Raw genomic sequence first — 20,707 nt, 5'->3', positions numbered from 1 at the left:
AACCAGGCAAAACTAAAGGCAATTTGTTTGTGCTGACTTCTACAAGTTAAAGGCAGTTTTATTGTGGTTAAAAAAAAAAATAAGTCAAAGCTTTTGTAAAGGAAAAGGCAACAATAAACTTTCTCTTGGAGCCTCTGAGCACACCTAAGCTCCTGGACAATTAGAAGAAAAAAAAAACACAACGCACACAGAGTTTGAGAACACCTCGTTTTTCTGGGTTATTAGAAAGAATAGTTTTCCAAAATCTAGCACAAAGGAGGAAGCGTTTTCTGATGCTGTGTGGTTCCCAGAACAAAGCGCGACCTCTTCTAGCACCAACCCCAGCCTGCGTGCGCTGCAGGCTCGGACACCGTAAAATCCTCCTGCAATTTACAGATGCAAGAGAGGATGTGGTGACACTTCAGGCAGCCAAAACTTTCCTATTAAGTCGGGGATTGAAAAATGTGCAAGGCAGCAGAATTCTAAGTCATTCTGTCATAATTTCAGCAGGAAACGCTCCGCGCTTATCGGCACTGCTTCAAACCGCCCCTGCTATGCTAATCCAGTAACTCACGAGCGCTGAAGCGCCTTTGACAGAGAGGGCCATTGTCAAAAACAAAGTCCTTCAGCATTTGTTTGCACAGCAGCTACATCTGGGGAAGAAATCAGCGCAGAGCGCTCTGCTGAGAGGTAGGTGCTATTTGGGTCGGTTTTAGAGGAAGAAATACAAACACCACATGCCCTGCTGAAGCTTTAGCTGCTTGGAGCTTCTTAGATCCAGTGTCTTCTGTGTGCGCCACCGTGCCCTGTGCCCCCACGCTGACAGAGCCATCAGTGTTACTGTCACACCTCAGCAGCTGCTGGTAGCCAGAGGGGCACGCTGTCATCCTGCCGTGCCTCCGTCTGCCAGCACTGCTCCTGTAGGATCTTTCAATACATGATCTGCATACTGCTGCTGATGCAGAGGTGCACTACATGCCAATGCACATCTGGAAGTAAAAGCGATCCCCAGTGGCTCAAAGCAAAAGCTTCTGCCTTTTTAAAGGCGCTGACTGTAAATTTGTTTCTCCACTTGTGATCAACTTATCCTTTGTAGTTATTCACGTTGCATTTCATCAGGAAATGTAAGCTTCTTTGGACACTTGCTTTTGATACCGGCAGCTTCCCCCTTCTCTCCAGAACGGCTGCTCATCTCACCGCTGCAGTTTCACGTTTTGAAAGCATCGCATTCTCCCACCAACACAGTCTCAAAGTCAGCAGCTCTGACCTTGAAAATGTGAAACATACTGAAGCTTTCCTTCAGATAGCAGCAGCAACACTACTCATTGTGGGCAAAATTATAAAGAGATAGAAGGAAGTACATTTGCTTTCATGTCCTAACTTGACTGAGACTTCCCCCCTCGCAGCATAATCCTGAGCTATTTTTTTTGTTGTTTTGTTCCGTCTCTAGCTGGGTATACCATTAAGTCATATTTCCTTGTCTTCCCAGTGCTACCTTTAGATTTATAAACAGCCTTCAAGATGAATTCTTTCTATACATAAAGAACCACATCAAGCCAGAAGCACTACAGCCAAAGATCTCGACATGTCAAGACCATGGTGTTGCACTGTCACCCAACAAGCCTCCAGGGAAAGGCTCCTTCACCCAAAACAGCCCCTGTGAGGGCTCCCCCAGCACAGCACCCACACGCAGGGCTCAGCAGTGCCAGCTGAACAGCCAGGCAGCAGCACTGCCCCCATGGCAGGTCCCTATTGCCCAGGGGAGAGGTCACACAAGGGACTTGAACTTCTGACCACAACCCAGGCTCTTTTCCTCGATGCTCTTCATAACTAACGACTGGCAGCGAGGTGACATTTTGGATTACAGCGTCTTCCAGAAAGAAAACTCAAGGGCACGCACTCTTCGCGCTGCTGTTTTGTTTTTAAGCTCACATATGAAGATAGAAATACAGCCTCCTGAAATTAAAAGCAGAAACACGAGGAAGGACCCAGTAAAAAAAAAAAAACAACTTTCAGGTATTGCACAGCAGCCAGCTGCCTCGTCCATTGACTATTACACAATCACGTACTGCAGCAGTGCAAAGCAACACAAAGTCAGGGTAGATCCCTGGCTTCACAGCTCGTGGAAAGGACTAATCCAGCCTCCTGTACAACATCCAGGCCACAGCCTTTTGGCAGCAAAACAGTGGGCGATTCCTGCTATGGACCATCCTTGTGGTTCCTCTGCCTTTGGCTTGGCTAGCCTTCCAACACACACCTTGTGGTGCTTCAGTGATTTCAGTATATCGTCTCTCACACTGGCCACTTCCACTTTATACAAACAAAAAATATTTTTAAAATAGCTTTTGGTGCTGCTACCCTATCAGCATTCTGAATTTATAGGTCCCCCAGTGCTGAGCACGAAAATACATTATATCAGCTTTTCTGGCTGTTGTTTCTGAAATGCGTTTTCATCAGATCTGCACCACGAATTGGGGCTTGGTTCCTTATTTGCTGTCTGCCAGCCATTTCCTCTCTTGTTTATTTTTAACTTGGTGTCTTCCAGTTCACTACTGCAGCTGGATGGACTTTTGGCCAGCTAGCTTCTGACCGATGAATCACTTTCCTTAGCTTCATAAAAACCTCTGGTGTTAATACCTACATTTCTCTTCATAGCCAACTTCCCATTTGAAAAGAGCTCTTCTGAAGCACCAATTATCCTTACCTGTGACGATCAGCAATTTGCCTATTTGGGATTTATCACAATGTGGGATTCGCGAACTTGTTCACAAAAATCCTCCAGGCTATTTCAGTGCCTCCAGGAACTTCAGATATCTCATACTTAAGATCCATACTTCTCTACACACAACTTTTCTTTCTGCTCATCATAGACAGGTATTTTACGCCACATCTGTGAACTTCTTTTCCGAGAGCATCCTAATCAGGAAGAGAAGCGAAAACGATAAGTTTTCCCCGTAGGGGACTATTAATCTCTCTTACTGAAAGCTATTCTCTGACCAGGGGAGGCTGGCAGACCTCACTAACTACTGGACCAACAGTCAAAATACAGCGATTGAAGATTCTCTGAAGCTAAAAAATGACAGTCATGCCCTCCTAAGCCCTCTCACCTCTTCCCTGTCAACACCTGTGATCACGATCACGTGCCACAAATTTGGATCAGCTCACTAAAAACACCAGCAACAAGAAAAATAGTTTGGGCAGCAACACACATCTAGATCTGCTCAGACCGACTGCATTAGATTAGTGGGGAACATTATCCGACTCCAAGCTAGGAAGGAAACTGGATCTTTGAAAAGAGACTTTTCAAAGCCCTCACGGGCTGGCAGCAGTTGCCTGGAATCCTTCACCCTTTTAGCAGGTGTTAAAGCTTCTGGGAAAGAGCCAAGAAGCACTTTTGACTTACTGAGGTAATCGAACCATTCGTTACATCACCCAAACACTGCAAGAAGTGAGAGCAAGTCTCTAGAAAGTTTTGAGGAGTTCTGAGATAAGATATCCTCAAGCGAGAAAACAAATACCTGCAATGACTCTTGTATCTTCATGGAGCTTTTATTGAATGCAAGCAAGTGGCGCATAAGCTGCAAACAAAGTAGACTGGGGCATCTGCTCAGACACTCTGACAAAGCATTCGGTAACTGTTCTCACTCTACTCCACGCAGCATAAAACCCACCACGATGCCTCTGGCAATAACCGTGTCCAAGTAATGCAGTTCCCTTTCCCCTTAAAGGTCTACAGAAAGACCTCACAAGACACCATTAGCCTTCACTGCAGGAGGAGCTAAGAGGGAAGCTTTTGGTTTTGCTGGTTCTTCCCATCAGCTTCAACAACAAAACTGCCAACTCAAGATCTTATTAAAGAGAGAAGTAAGCTGAGTGTGTTTTGAGAAAGCATTTTATTTTACTTCTCTGGATAGAACTGGTGGAAATAATGCAGTCAGTGCTTTGTAACACACCAACCTTACCCTACCCAGATTGATGGGCCTAGGGTGCTCTTGACAGGGGAGCAGAAAGAATGAAGGCATGAAAAGAAAAGAGCCGGATCAAATGTGTCCCTGGTCCCTTCAAGGTTTTAGTCACATTGGCTGAGAAAAGGCAGTCTGCACATCTGCGCCTTGAGATCAGTGACTAGCTCTGTGTGGGGTTTACCTGCTAACCCCACAGGTTCACCTTCTTAAGACCTTAGCACGTCAGTTGAAGGACACGGCTCATGCCACACGCATGTGCCCCCTCCCTGCATGTACGTCCTGTGCCCACCCCTCCTCACTCCACGTCAGCGCGGATACTTACACGAGGGGACACTTCCTTCCTAAATTCTTCGTGCCCTCCATCCTTACCGGGCTCCATAATCCTGCTTACGACAGGCTGGTTGCTATGGAAGTGATTAAATTGTCACAAGATTATACCTGAAGGTGGAACACATGCAAGTGAAGGAACCTGAGCAGTTTATTCCATACACTTACAGACACGATGCAATCCCCACGTAGCAGCTAGGAGCCAGGAGCTCGCAGAAGTAAAACTGGGCCATGAGGAATACCATCGCATCAGGTCTTCATTTAGCTTTCTCCTAATAACCAGATGGTTCATTTTCACGTCGCTGTCACTCACTAATTTCAGTGACTACCCCACAGTCGATCAGTACAGCCTCAGCCACTTTCCCAGGACTCGAACCCCTTTGTACACAGAATGCTATCTCCTTAGTCCCAAGATCACAGTGAAAGAAGTGACAAGACCCTTTAAGCAAGCTCCACATCTTTAACCACCCTTTTGTTGATTACTGTCTTTGACAGAGCAAGGACTCAGAGCAGGAGAGAGACAGCCAGCCTCAGATCTGACACGCTCAGTGAAACGCATGACTAACCCAGCCCGAGCCAGCAGGGCGGGATGGGGAACGTGCCCTGAATGCGTAACTCCACTGGGAGCCCTATTTGCCAGGGCACAAGGAGAGGGGGTTATATCGGTGCTGGGTGGAAGTTAAATACATGATGGCTAGGAGTGCAGCCCGAGCAGCCCAAAGACCCCATTCCTTGCAAGCTGCTGGGAATCAAACAAGACACTTTCCTGCCTACAGACCCCGCTCAGTGGGGCTGGAGGAGCTTAGATCTTTAAAACCAGAGCTGTACAAGGAGCAAGCACCCTGAGCACAGCATCGATGCTTAGACCCAGCAGCTAGCACTGTTCTCCAGCTGCTGGTACATGTGTCTGAACGCTTGTTGGCTCACGGCATGGCTTCAGCCATCAGGGCACTCACCTAGACCAGGCAATCCATAACCCATTTCAGAAACACTGCAGGAGAACCTGAAGACCCATCTCATCATCCAAAGCACTGCTGCATCAAGACAAGAACCTTACAGCAGGGTACTTAATGTGTTGACTAAAAGAAGATAGTCAAGTAATAGTAAATAGCTTGCAGGTAATGTCAAAGATTGGGCCATTTAATACTTTCTTACTGCAACATCAGAGCAACGCTGCAGTTTCATTTCATGTGTGTCAGGTTCTAACAGGAAAAAAAATATTCTGTGCTGAGAATAAAGCTGAAGATTAATTACACTGTCATTTGCAGAAGCTCTAATGCCCTCAGCCCTTTTGCAGTTAGCTTAAGCTCATCGCACATGGGAGGCAGGCTCTGCATTGACCAAGGGCAGCTGCACAAAACGCTCAGGATCGGTCTTCCCAGAAGCGACCGGTGACTTGTCAGAAGGCAACAGCAAGACAAAGGCTCACAGAGAACATCCTCAGAACTGAAAGTCTTGCAAGACTAGTTTTAACATCACAGCTGTGGTGGTGTACACGTTTGTGGATAGGAAGTGATGAACTAAGTTGAACTAAACTGTCAGTGGTTTCAGTCCGAAGGCACCGCTGTGAGAAAGAAAGCTCAGCACTCACTAAATCAGACATCCAGCAGCAAATTTCGCTTTGGAAAGGAAAAGAAATACAGACATGCTTGGTTTGAACTTGAACCTGGATATGTGTTCAAGGACTATCTTTGACACTGTTTCTTTCTTAGGAACCTGTGATTTATTGCATCAAGTAACCAAGATTACTCTTAGCAAAGCCAGCACAAACCAACCAAACACAATAATTAAACGCTGAAAGTCCTGCCCATGGGTTATACCTGCAGAACTACATTTCACCTGCTGGATACGCCACTGCTGTGGTACAAGGGGCACACCTCCTCCCAGCCTAAATCTTTGCTGACAGCTGCAGAAGAGCATTCAGATCTAGCCACCAAACAATCTTGGATCTGTAGTCATTCTCAGCACTGGGAGCACATTAAGGGGCAGGTACATCACAGACAGAAAACACAACAGTTAGCAAATAGCTATTAAATGTATTCAGGGACAGCAGTAAGACAAGCAGCATTCTCACAGATCGATGTTTGCTTAAGGAAAGGAAAAAGTTAACAGCAACAAAAATTCAGTTGGCTGCTATTGTATTTAACAGAGGCTAACATAACCTACCCAAACACCAAAAAGGATGGAAGGACACTGGAGTGACACATGCGTGTGACCCAGCAAACACTTGCCATGGTAGGAATTTCATGCTTAAGATAGAAGTACAGGGACAAGAAGAATTAACACTGCAGTGGGGATTAGGGTAGAGAGATCCCCGTACCTTGCTTCTCAGCGTCACAGGCTAGGAGAGGAGGCAAGATCACAGCCTGTCCCTTCCTCCTCCCAGAACCTCCACGCCGCCTGAGGCTACAGCTAAGCTGCACTAATAAAAACAGCAGAGCTAGAGTAAACTGTCCAGCCTTGTTATTTACACCTCAGCAGAACGCCCCCAGCACTACTGACACTCATGCTGCCTCTCCAGGAGCTGCCTGCTAACACAGCACCGGCAGCACAGCCTTGAGTACCGCCCGGCCACGTGGAACATTTTGTCAACAAGGACCGGACATATTTTATACTCATCGCTTTTAGTTTACCCTTTACTATTAAAGTGTTTATAATGCTTGGGGAGAGCCGGTGTTTGAAATGATTTGAACTTGGAGCAGGTCAAGCTGAGAAGGCTGACGAAGGCCCCGCGGTGACCAGGAGAGCCGCTGAAAAGCCAGCGAGCACAGGGAGCCTGCCCCAGAACACGGTCTGAGGGCAACCAAGGACTCTGCCAGGTTTTCACCCATTTATACTTACTCAAAGGCTATTTTAACCTTGCAAATTTGTTGCTCCCACTACTTTGTCTATTGAGCATCTGCTGTGACCTGTAAGAGCTGTACCACACGCACAAGGCCAACGCTCAGCGAGCCTGGGCGTGAGGCCCTGTCCCACCGAGCTCCATGCGCTGCTCAGCCTCGTACCCTGACAGGGGCAGGACAGCAGGACAAGCAGAAAACCCAGGTCACATTTTGAAATAGCAAAAGGCACACAGGAAGTGTGATGCAGCGCCTTTAAGACAGCCTGCTCATCCAGAGCAAAGACTTCAGTTTAGCTACAAAAATGTCAAGCAAATCGTTCTGTCCTCACTGGGTGTACTGTGTGCGCTTTCCTCTACATCCAGACAAAAACAGACCCAAAACACAGATGATCCGTTTTTTTCCTGCAAACTCCTGTAACTGAAGCAGTTTCCCTCTTAAGGGAGCATGAGCATTAGTACTTGTCACTCCGAACAGGAGTACCTCTCACCCAGTCCCGTGCGGTAACTGCCACCTACTGAAGTCCAAGGCGTTCAGCCTAACCTGACTTAACTTCAAATCCTAAGGAAAAAAAATCCTATCTTTTTAACTGTCCCTGTCTACACACCGTGACAGCCAGCTATCTCTACCCCCTGCCTTGTCCTAGGCCTGTGCCTTTCAGTATTGCTCGCACTTGACAGCCTGTCAGTCCAAAGCTAAAGGGTTTGCAGGGTCTGCCATTGCACTCACAGTGATCCTAGAGACACACATACAGTTGGAACGGGGTAGAAATAACAAGTCCTTCTCTGAAGTCCTGTTAGCCTTCCCTCCCGTTCTCCTTCTCAAAAAAGCACAAGTATTACAAAAATACCAGAAGTAACAAAAACTTCTCCAGTAAGACCCTAGTCATGTGTTGCCGGGGTCATCCACACAGCTTTGTTCTGGAAGTTACCTTCCTTCTTCTTTTAAAAACAAGAAGAGATGACAAAATAATGGAAGTTTATTAACATCTTTTCCCCCAGAAGACCTGAAAAAAAGTACCCGGTACTTTTTGTTGTAGAACACTCAGCTGTTCCCTGGCTTCCAAACAGCAAGAGGAGCATTGTTTGCAAAGCCAGCAACTGTGCATTAATTTCTTATTGCAAAAGTCCAACTCCGAAAAGGAGCTAGAGTTTTAAGAGAAGACATTTGCATCAGTTTTGATTTGATTTCCCCTCCTGTTGTTGCTTCAAAGCCACCAAGCACTCCCAGCCGTTTCCCCTATCACTACACCCATCCATGGTCCCTACTGAAAACCAAACCAGGAGCTCACCCAGTACACGTTGACCAAAAACGCACAACTTCTGCAGTTGATGCAGCATAGCTTGTTGCAACTGCAAACGTTCCTAGGCTCTGGTAATTACAAGCCTACGGCTAGGTGTCTGATTAAAGAAGGAATGAATTAATGAGTTTTACCAAAGGCTTTCAAGTCAACATTATAATTTTCACCCTTAATCAGCAGCAGGACACTCAAAAGACAACGTGAGCGGGATCAAGAGCAGAAGGGGGAAAAGCCTGAACCCGGCCAGCGCTTCCCCATCACGACCCACTCCAGCACGTTGCCGCCATTCAGATGCTGGCAGCCAGAGCCAACCCAGCAGGAAAACACCCTGGCCTTTTGGACAGCTGAATGCAAAAATGCTTCCTGAAGCGGTCACGAAGCACACACCAGCCTCTGAATGCAGAGGAGCAGCCAGATCCTGCACAAGAGACCGTGGAGCGCCGACTCTGCCGTTCCCATTCATCCCGGCCCCAGCCCCCCCAGGCCCTAACAATTGCAGTTCAGTCCCAGGCTCCCAAGGAGGCAGAAATTGAAAACACGTTTCCATTGAAGCACAGCTTGAATTTCATGAATTCCATTACTCTCAACTTTCTCAGCATTTCTTGGAGTGAATACTGTAAAACAGGGGAGGGGAGGTGGGGGCTGCATGAGACTGCGGCCCCATTCCACCCCTCTGCCTGCGCCCCGAGAGCACAGAGGCACTTCCAGGGAGGCAGCGACACAGGGGCTGTTCCTAAAATTAAGGAAATAAGTACGGAACAGCTCAACACAAGCGTAGAGGGAAGAAAGCATTACAAATTCAGCAATGAGACAGGAAGCACCTCCTCAGCAGAACGAAGAAATCCCAGCAGCTGCAGCCCGTGTCCAAACTACCCCAGGTCATCAGCTGTAGCCGAGCCCCACAGGAACTCAAGAGATCTGCTGCACTATAGGGATTTTACCCCAAGAAAAGAGCACGAAGTACAGTGCGGTCATGCTCTGCCCGCTACGTTACTCAGAAATCTGCCATTCAGCACTAAAGCAATTATAACTATCAGAGAAAACAGACAGCAGCAAACAATGGGTCATTTTTGTTTCACATGTACAGCTCTAACCCAACCAACTTTGGGATTATTCAGGTTTGCTAATGAACACCCTATGGGCAGTTTTGCTGCCATTACCAATATTTGTAACAGGCTCCCTCTTCCTCTCCCCCAGCTTGGGCCTTATCTGAAGGGGCATTACATCATCTGCCACACTGAGTCCTCTTGTAACAGACACTATTATGTGAGTGAAGTGCCTCCATTTGGATTTTGGAGTTATTTTGAATTTCGGCGTTGAATAGGAGGCTTGTTTAAATTCTCCGCATGAACAGTGGCGTTTCATAGCCTGAAAAGGGTGCCCGTGCACAGGCACCAACTCTGGCATAACAACACATCTGAATGTGTTACACGTTTGTGAAACATCCATTCCCCACATTCCAGGTCCCCCTTTGCCAGGAATAAGCCTGGCATTGTTAGCACTGATTAGCAGTATCTTTCATCCCTAACTTCACACGGCAAAGGACTTTCATGGCAATGCACGTGGGGCACCATTCCGAGGCGCATCAGCCAGAAAAAGCCTTTCGCACGACCCAAGGAGATCGGAGATCGCAACCTGAGGGTGCAGCTCCGGTTAGAGGGAAGGGGGCGAGGGCGGCAGCTCCTTCTCCTGGCTGGATTCAATGCTGCTCTTCCTACTGACAAAAAGACATTTACTTGTTCAAATTATAATTTGAAGTCTGGCCCACATTACACCTGCTAAAGCTAACAGGCTGATAATCACGTGAAAGCAAGAGTTATTCTAAATGTTACCAGCATCTCCAAGTGCTTAGAGAAAGGCGTTGATACAAGTTATGGTGACTGAGTTACACCAACTGCTCTGTCCATTCACTGCAGCTTTTTTTTTTTTTTTTTTCTCCCCTTTTGGCAAGGGAATAGCACGCAAATGACTACTTTATAAGAGCATGTGCATTTGTGGCTTACCAAATCCTAAAGCTCACAATTATGAGATCAGACTGAAAAACTACAAGTGGCTCACTACCCAGAAATCTAGAGAAAAAAAAAAAAGAAACAAATTCGAAATTAAAGACTTTGTAGCTTTAAAGTGTGCTGAGATCTGCTTTTTCCTAGTTTATCCAATATAAAAAAGAAAAAGGAACAGGCATCAGCATGACACTGCCCTCGCAATTACCGTTCAGGAGATACCTGCAGGCCCCTTCACCATGCAGCAAAGGTTATTGCTGGTCTGGGGATAAATGCAACCAGCTCCCAGTTTTCACTACTGTAATACAACAAATTATCTCAGCTGCTCCCTGAGGAGTAGAAGAAGGAAGGATTTCTAACAGAGATGACTTTTTTTCTTTTTTTAGACTGTCATCCGAGTGTGTCCCCAGGACTGAAAGTCGTGCGTGACCTTGATCTTCCTCGATGTTGGTTCACCTGTCTTGTTAATCATCGTCTTCCAAAACAAAGAACTCGTAGGATGACATACTAAAAAGTGCAGACAGCCTTGCTGAGAGGGAGGCGGGGTTATTGGTTTTTGTTTAATTATTTGAGACAACTCTCCAGCATGTCAATACGTCCCTGAGTGTTTCGAGTCCTATTCAAGTCTCAAAAGCGGGAATTAGTTTAGAAAGTTCAGTCCAGAAGGCAATCCTGATATATTCCAAAGTTACTCGAGTCCTGTCTGAATCTCAGAGCAAAGAAATTCCCAGACATCACGTCCCTTCCCCCAGCTATGGGAACTACATTCAGCTGAAAACAAGCCAAGTTCTCCTACCCACTCAAGGGGAATGGGAAATCTCAACGTAACTGGTAGAAAGCTTACTACTAAAAGAGAAAACAGAAACCAGAGAAGTGATAGCCATCAAGAGCTTAGCTATGAATGAGATGACTGCCCTCCACCCCCCAGAATCTGAGAGTGAGCACCATCTTACTCAGTGCTTGCTCATAAAAGAATGACTTCAGGAGAAGCGTTAACCAATGCGGCTTAGTCTTCAGGGCTCTGATCACAGAGGTACAGGTGTCCTGCAGGAGATTCACACAGAGCTGACCACATGTGCTCTGCCACAACACTGTCTTACTGCCTCAACACCCAAAGCACGGAGCGTTGATTCCAGGTTTCACCCTTTCCACCAGCACGCATGCAGGTGGGTGGGAACTGGGGGGAAAGAGGTGTAAGTTAGCCTTGTCCTGAAGAAAAAGGCAGAAAAGAAGGAAAAAAGTGCCAGGGGATTTGAGGATGTCTGTCCCTCAAGATGTCTAAAAGTTGCTATGTCAAGAAACCTGACAAAGGCCCCAGACTTTTGTGTCTCATTTTCAATAGACAGAGTTTTGTTCACGTGTTCAAAAATACATCTAATCCCAAAATACAAAACAAGACAGATCTCAAGAACAGTTCTGCACAGCTGCCTTAACTCACATTCAAAGCCTTGGGATTAAGTCAGAGGAAAGCACCTGACTTCCCACCTTGGGCATGACTCTGGCGACTAATGAGATATATTGTGTGGGGGAACTTCTCACTTTCCCTAATAATGAAAAATAAGAAGCAAGGAACTCCACACCAACGTCTGCTTGAAGCACCGCTCATATCTTCAGATGCAAGTTTAAACAAAGGCTTTTTGTTAACCTGAAAAGCATGGATTCTCCTCCCTCAGAAAGGTATTAAGAGTCAAGGAAAAAAAGGGAAAGATGAAGTAAGACATTGACTTTGCTTGGTCCTTTCTCCAGAACACCAGTGATCAGGCTTTGTAGCTAGATACCAAGATGAGCTTCCTAAGCAGCCATATCATTCTGGTGGCAAACAACGTCAGAGAACCTCGTCTACATTTTCAGTTCCTGTTTACATTCCTTTTCCAAAGCAAAAGCAAAACCCAAGGTTCTTGAACCTCTGCTCCTAACCAGTAAGCACCTGCATGCATACAGATAAGTGCGATACATAGGCAGCACTAAAGATTTACTTTGGTAGTGCTTAAAACCCGACCAGGAGACATAGCTGTTGTACTCTTGTAGAAAGAGAGAGGATTTTCAAGAGGACAACTGGTTTCAGCAGAAGCACCACGATGCCAGTGGCCGTCCACCACCTGGTTCTATTCCAAGCCACACGCAGGATTCTTCTCTGCACAGGATTAATACTTTTAGGATTGTGCCCAAAGTGAGCGTAGTTCACGTCTTTGCACACTCGCATCTCCTTCTCCTACAATGCACTTCATGTTTCTCCAAGTCACTTTTTACCCCTCTACGCATACTTTGGTTTGCTAAAGCCATCCGTTCAGAGCAGTCGCTCTTCTGACTCGAGTATGGTAACATACAGCCAGGGTTTCCAGAAACTGTCAGCTCTCGGGAGACCATCTGAAACGTAGCAGCACAGCACAGGTCAGCAAAAAAAAGTAAGGCTGCAGACAGAAAGTTGGCAGAGGTTGACTTTTTTTCTTGTCTGTATACCATATGCTGCTGCACGACTCGATGGATGGTATACAGAAACCCTTCTATGTCTTGCTTTGGTAAATCAACCATCAAAAATTGTCTTAGCTGTACATTTTTTGGTTATTCATTACGCTGCAGTTCCCCAGTAGATGATCTTCCAGATCAAACAGAGCAGCGGATTTGGGCTCCAGCACCGATTTGCTGATGTGAGGTATTATTACATAGTCACCCGTGCAACCAAGACTGATGAGAAAAGGGAAGCGGGGATTTACCATCAGTTTTTAAAAACCTAAACGCAACTTCAATGTAATTAGAAAACGCTGGATTCTACTAACCAGGGTCACCTAACCTTTCTGGAAATACGAACAAACTAATGCTACGGCAGGAGAGCTGATCAGACCTTGGAAGTGGTCCATCTGTTCTTGAAAGAAAGCTTTAGTATAACCCCCTTTAAGAAAGGCACATTACCCCCTGACTTCGAGCCAACGAGACAAGAACACGTCATCCAACTTGACTAATACACATGTTTCCAATTTACAGAAAGACTCTTGGTTTCAAAATTGAAATAAGACGCCAGTACAGTAGAGGAAGTTCTAAAACAATCTCTCTAATCCAAGTTTTTTGGCAGTTTAGGCTTCATCGTGTTTCTGCAGCCAAGAAATACTTCCAAGGACGACATTAGCTGTTATGTGCAGGGAAACTGCCTCGCAGCGCCAGCAAGTACCTGACAGAATTAATTCTACGCTGAACCTTTGCCTACAGGTTCAAACACACATGCCTCGGATTAGAGCCTGCGAGCCAAAAAAAAGGAAGCATCGCTGGGCTTACACAGCACCTTTCACTGCTGGATTCCCCTCGGCATACATATATTAGGAGAAAAACACCATTACAACACCAAAGCGCTGACAGATGTATGAAAAGAAACTCCTGGGTGACAAAACTAGAGAGACCATCTCAAAACCAAGGACCAGAGCATACCCCTCTTCTTATCTCTGCTTCCTTTAGTGTGGCTCTGCATCTTAATTGGTAGGAATCAATCAGCTCGTCTTTTTTTTCCCCAGCACATACAGTTGCCATTGCACCTACTGTCTGTGCATTTGCAGTTTTAGCAGAAAAAGCACTGGTGTGATACAAGGAAAGAATTTCAAAGATGTGCCGGAGCATTCTGCTTTATTCTAGCCTGTTTCGCACAACTCATGTGTTTACACAGATTCAAGTCAACTTTGCCATTTTGCAGCAATTAAAAAAAAAAAAAGAAGAAGAAGCAGAAATTCAAGTCAAGGTACTCCGTAGCTTAGCTTTTTGCAGCCTCTTTTCATCTTCGCTGTTTAATACACTTCTCAGCACCCAGCAAGACTTAAGAGCTAACAATGAAGTGTTTTAGGTTCCTTTTCTGTTGGTACCAAAGACACCCTGTCTCAATCAGATATCCCATTACCTATTGTTGTACCGTATTAAAAAGCTATTCAGCTTTTCTACTTCTTTCCAGCCCATGACCTCCACGGTACCTCAAGGCTCTTAACCAACTCTGCCCTCAGAATTAAAGTGAATTCAGTGCCATGCAACTAAATAAATCACAAGTAGAAGAATTTACTCTACTAAGTAGATTAAGTGAGTGATGCCAGCAGTCTCAGGACCATCTTAACTTTCCAGTTCAGTTAATCAGAAAGCGGACAATAGTGTTGCGATCATCATTATCTGTTCAGCAGCAAAAGGCACAGAAACCACAACTGGTATTACCATCGTGCTGTCAGGAGGAACACAGGCTTTGCTCCATTTTTACATTCCCTTCGCTCCGGAGTTTGTGACTCACTACACAATGAAAAGGCTTTGCAGAGCACTGCAGTATGACTCAGATGAGAACACAGCCAGAACAAAACTGTTCATATCGAGGTATCTTCAGTCCCAATGATTCATGGAAAGATGGGGCAAAGAACTAGTCTGATAAGATCCTCTACAGGGATGGCTCCATGGAGCACATCCTTTCAGCAGCACGTGGAAACCAAGAATTGGAGACAGCTCTGAAGGGACTCGCTGGTACGCCAGCCCCTGGAGAAGGGTGATCACAACCCCAGCTCAGGCTAGGCTGAAGCTTCCTTCTCCCCAAAATGAAACAGCGATCTGTACTGACGTCTGCAGACTGTCGTGACTGAAGCGGAGCATCTGAAGGACATGCACATACATTTTTAGACAATCTAGTCCTGATGGGAGGATCTGTTCTGCTCCTCCACACTAGCACACGGTGTTCTAGCCTAATGCAACACGATACGCAGCAGGAGAAGATAAGAAGTAAATAATACCGAGAGAGCATTTCGGAGACTGACTCAGGTGAAGAAGGTACTGGCCAAAGCCTGCAGCTCCACTGATCTCAGCCCTTGGCACAGCATCGCCCCAAGCATATCTCAAGCTCTCAAAAGGAGGAAGCCCCCGTTGGTACACAACGCGCACAGCCGGTGGGACAGAGCAGTACGACTGGCTGTTAGATCTACGTCCTCACAGATGCGCCCCACCATCCAGGGTCCCAGAAGACGCAACAAAGACCTGGACTTGAAAGGCAGGCACTATGTGCTTATCTGAGAGCTACACGTGCTCCAGAGAGGTTTCAGGGGACAATGGCTTGTCTGCTGCTTCAGTGGAATAGCAGCTTGCGCATTACAGTAATCCTCGATAGGTAGAGGTGGAAAGCCTGTTATATCAGCAGGCTCCTCACCTGCAGGAGCACGTGGCACTTCAACAAGTGACACTACAGCACTCAAATCCAAGCCATTGTATCTCATGTTTTGTTTTTCATGTTTTATTCTCTTTTCCCGAGAACCAGTGAAGAATCAAAAGGCACATGTTGCTTCCTTCCTCATAACAAATCAGAGCGAGAACAGACATCGTGCCCTACTGTCTGCCTCTTTATGACAACAGTCTAACTACCCTATGTCTTGAAGTCATGGAAACTTGATGGTATTTTCAGTTTAGTAAGGGTAATCCTTCCTTACTGCAGCTAGGGACGCTCTGTCCTTTCCCGTTCCCATACGCTCCCCGCTAGCATCCCCCATTGACCTCAAATCCAGCGTGCAGTTTAACAGTTTATACTACAGAACAAGGGCATCAACCACGAATGGAATGGAAAACAAATAGACGCACAATTTGTGCCACCTCATGAGACTTCCAAAGAAAAGAACAATAAACAGGATTTAAATTTAAAAAAAATGACTGTTATTTTCAGGACTTTATATAATTTTGCCTCCTAAACATGAAATGTGCCTAAAGAAACAGGGAAACTGTGCCAGCATAGGCTGCAAACACAGCAAGAGCTGCAAATTCATAACAAAGCTAATGGAAAAAGCTAGAATTCAGAACAATTTAAAGCATGAGAGAACATCTAGCATTACAGTTCCCGCTCCTGGAATAAGTTTCACTGCATTAGAATTAATCTATGTGACTACAAACTCCAGAGCCAACTTGCAGAGCCACAGCAGCTTCGTTATATAACCAGCAACACAGATAACACCGCCTGCATTACTGGAGCCTATTTGCCATCCCTCACCGACGCTGAAATCAGTAAAGCTGCTATTCAAATCATTCTCTTGAAGACAGGCGCTTCAGTAATCCAGACAGTCAGTTTGGGATTTGATAAGACATTTTCTTTCGAGCTGATGTTAAGACTTAAGAGGCCATCCACTGCTGCGTGAGGAGTCCTTAATGTCATCATGGAAGGGGAAGCAAACACAGAGGAGGGGAGCAGCAGAAGCCTGAATGTGATTACAGTAGAAAGATTATCTGAGAAATGAACACAACCCCAGACTGCTGTGAGAAACGTTTTTAAGCAATTTGAGTGAAAACCGGTGCGTCGGCTGTCCATTCAAAAGCCAGCTAGTGCTCGCTTCGTGACAATACGCTCCCAGGAACATCCTTCCACGAACTCTGAACTCCTGCTCTTCAGCATCTCGTGTCGCCTGCTGTAAAGGCAGCTACCCTCTGAGGTCATGGAGATCCAGCTAAGCTGCTGTGCTGTGTTACATCTGTGTGTGGCCATCTTGAACTCTGCTAAGCCATGGGAACTAAAGTGAATTAATAAACTGGCGCCCCAAATACTCGAGTTGGGTCAAAAGTCTGCCTTGTTTATTGGTTTAGAGAGGCTTCTCAGCATCTACCCATTGGTCTCCAAACACCTCCCTCACGTTTTGCTCTAGCTTCAGCCCCCAGAAGTGTTCTTCTCTTTACAACAAAAAGCCAAAGCACACTGCTTATACAGTACTGCCAACCCCTTACGCTTCTGGGATGAACAAGAGCTGTTTAGCTGCCCCAGCCTTTCCCCTGGTGCTAGCACAAGGGCTGCACACACAGGACACTGCCGGCGTGTTCCGAAAAGCAAAATGGTGATCCCAGAGCCAGAGCCCGTGGCAAAGCGAGGCAGCAGAGCCGCTGCAGCTCTGCTCCAAGGCGACAGCCGAGCACACAGCTGTTGGAGCACACAGATTCCCTCCGTAATCGCTTTAATTACGTGGCTAGCCAACCAAGCAAGGCACATAGCACAAAAAAAAAAAAAAAAAAAAAAAAAAAAAAAAAAAAAAAAAAAGGAGAGAAAAATAAAAGCAGCAGCACACGAGCGCTGTGCGAGCATCGCGCTGTGCACTGGATCTTCCCGTGGCTCTCCCCCTTTCAGGCAGCTGCTTTCCACCGGCCCCCCCGGCCAAGGGCTGCCTGCGGGGCTCTCCTGCCTCCCCTTTCGGTTCATTTTTACCTCTCCCAGAGGAATTTGGGCTCCGAGCAAGGCCGGCAGGAGCTGCCCCGAGCCGGCGGGGTGGAGGGGAGGCAGCCCCCAGGCGTGCAGCCCGCAGCCCACCACCGGCACGGGGCCCCCTCCTTCCTCCTCCTCCCGGCCCCCCAACACCCCCAGCCCCCCGAGGGGGCCCTCACCTGCTGGTACTCGGCGTCGTGCGGACGAAAATCGGCGGAGGTGAGCTCCCAGCGCAGGCTGAGGTGCGGCAGGCGGTGCAGCAGGCTCACCCACCAGGGCGGCGAGTAGCTGACGCCCGCCATGCCTCGCCTCGCCTCAGCCTCCCCTCACCGACCTCTCCTCACCCCGACCCGCCGGCCATGGAGCCCCCCCTCTTCACCCGCTCCCCGCCGGCCGGCGGCCCCTCATGGCCGGCTCCGGGCTCGCTCCCTCTTTGTTCGCCGAGGAGGCTCCACCGCCTCCGCGCCTGGCACCGCCCGCTCGCTCCCATTGGCACCGCCGCGCCCCGCCCCGGCCCCGGCCCAGAACCCCCCCCAAAACGCCCCCAAACGCCGAGGCCGGGAACCCCGAGGCCGGTTGAGGAAGGGGGGAGCCCCCCCAGCAGCGCCCAGGGGAGCCCGGCTCTGCCCGCAGCCCCTCACGGAGTCCCCGGCCCCCGCAGGCTGGGGGGGGGGGCGCTGAGGGGAGCGTGGGGCCCCCACTGCTCCCTTCATGTGTTTGTGCTTTTCCCCCAAAATCAGGGCAAGTTTTTTGAGGTACAGAGGTGGCTAAAAGCTCTTAGTGACAGGTCCAAGCGTGCCCAATCCATGCAGACTCCTTTAATTTTCACCATTCTCCAGACAAAGGCTTGGCCTCTTCCAGCCCCTGACCCAAAGCCAATTACGTTGCTTGATTAGCTTCCACGGGACGTGGAGGTAGGAGGGTGGCTGGATGACCACATAAATCAGCCATGAATTCAACACCCAGGTACGTAAGCGATAACAGTCGCTTCCTGCACAACACAACAGAGTTGTGCACAACACAACAGGGCTGATGTTGTGCTCTCCCCAGAGCTCTTCAGACATTACGGCTTTCCCAAGGACTACACACCAACCAGACAAGAAAGTATTTTCATATATTTTCCAAACAGAACAAAACTATTTGCAGTATTAAAGTTAAAAAATACGTGCACACCCTCTGGGTGGGAATGTGTCGGAAACTAGTAAGTAAACACTCTGGATAACCTGAGGAGAGCTTTGTAAAACAACAACAAAAAAAATAACAGTAAGCAGCAGCAATCACAAATTCATTTGCTTTGTTACAAAGATGGCATTGTTCCTATTATGACCGAAAGGTATAACAATATTTGTTTTCTTTTAAAAGGAAATGATCCAGTATTTTAATTGTTGCTGTAAGTACGTGCTGCAGTCCAGCTCTCTCCATACAGTTACGTGAACCACAATCTCCCCGTCACAGCTCTGAGGCAGCGCACTGCACCTGCTGATTCGAAAAGCTGAAAACAATGTATTTTAAATATCACTTCATGCAACTTGGATTTGAAACGTGGAAAAAGCCTCCTCACAGACTTCAAGCAAACATCTCACAAATCACTGAGAAACCCTCATCTAAATTATCCCTATTAGAACAAGAAACTTTTATGACCCAGGAAAAAATACAAAACACTGGAGTGCTGTGCATGCCATTTGTAAGAAATTATTTAAAAAAAAAAAAAAAAAAAGAAAAGAAAAGAAAAGAAAAGAAAAGAAAAGAAAAGAAAAGAAAAGGAGATAATGCTAACTGCTTTTTTCTTTCTCCTAACTGGTGGCGGGTCAGTAGAGATTATAGAGATGCCTCTTTTGCAAGTACAATTTTATTACATTCCCTAGATGCAGCTAGGAGTTTATACTTTACACTGTTCTCACAGATGCATTTTATAAATAAGGACAGCAAAAAGCTAAAATGGGCTATTTAATACATAAAGACCGAATAAACATATTTCTGCTGATGTTCTGAAGTATAACATCAACTTTAATAGTTTTTGACTAGGACAAGATTTTCATATGAGTTTTATCAACATAACTAAAATGAAATCTTATCATTCACAAATAGCACTGAGACACACGTCAGAGTTCACAGCCACGCAGTATGTGCACAAGTACAAGATATACAAGGCTATGAGATAGAAGACCTCAACTCCCTCCAGCCTTCTGCAAGTAGAGTTCTCACTTCTTTGCAGAAGGACAGGAGATCAGCAGCCAATTTTATTTTGTTCCCTTTTTTTCCCCCCTCCTTTTTCACTGTGCCAACAAGGATGAGGAAGAAATTACTTTAAAGCCCAATGATCTAACATATTTCACCTCCAGATCAAACAACCCTAAGACAAGGAGCTGAGAGACCTCACTCCAAGCAAGAGCTCTCTCCGCGTAAACCACTTACACCACTGAGTTTATGCAATTCGGCATTAAAACACTCAAGGCTGGAATCTGTCCTACAGATGTTACTGCTGCCACGGGCCTCTGGATAGAGAAAAAAACCCACCAGGCTGCAAGTCCAAGTACCTTTGTCAGCAATATGATGGACATGGAATAAAAGCAGATGCAGCAGCCACTCAACACGGAGATCTCAGTTGACAGCATTGATATAAATCAAACGGAACAAAATGTTTTGGAACAAATCACAGGAAAAGCTGGATACTATTAAATGGGGGTGTAAGCACCAGCCCATCAGCACAGCAGACTGAGGCGCCGTATGGGGGCAGGGGTAAGTGGGAAAGGGACCAGGCTTTGCAGCGCTCGTGTGCATGCCTCTCTCACGGTCATTTGCTGCAGAGACAACTGGATTAAATTATAGTAGAATGAGGATTTGGGATTAGAGAGAAACAGAGGCATCAACAGTTTTAATTACTCCCCCACAATTATTTATAATGATATGGGAAAATAAGAAAAAGAAGAAGAAAACAAGTTCAAAGTAGGAATGAGACAATCCACAGGATCTAGCTCTAGCCATACCATCATGGTAGAAAGGGCGCTTCATACTATTGCACCACATCAGGAAGCAGTGTTTGCATTTCTTGGATGTCTAGCATCTCTCACTCAATATTACTCAGGTAATTCTCTACAACATGGCAACAAAACAGCTAT

The 20,707-nt window shown here is 46.6% G+C and overlaps 1 protein-coding gene across 3 annotated transcripts in view; it reads right to left on the bottom strand.

Moving 5' to 3' along the window:
- The window catches only part of TTYH3 (tweety family member 3), a 78,525-nt gene extending 60,494 nt beyond the window's left edge, over positions 1-18,031 (bottom strand). The window contains exon 1 of one of the 3 annotated variants that reach the window (XM_035339217.1): positions 17,768-18,031. In XM_035339217.1, the coding sequence (XP_035195108.1) occupies positions 17,768-17,890 (123 nt within the window). In that variant the 5' untranslated portion in view covers positions 17,891-18,031. The remainder of the gene's footprint in view (positions 1-17,767) is intronic. The other 2 variants (XM_035339215.1, XM_035339216.1) reach the window with 2 other exon arrangements.
- Positions 18,032-20,707: the final 2,676 nt, after the last annotated feature.

Source organism: Oxyura jamaicensis, chromosome 14 (genome assembly GCF_011077185.1).
Source record: "Oxyura jamaicensis isolate SHBP4307 breed ruddy duck chromosome 14, BPBGC_Ojam_1.0, whole genome shotgun sequence".
Taxonomy (NCBI): Eukaryota; Metazoa; Chordata; class Aves; order Anseriformes; family Anatidae; genus Oxyura; species Oxyura jamaicensis.
This window is presented reverse-complemented; position numbering and strand designations above follow the sequence as displayed.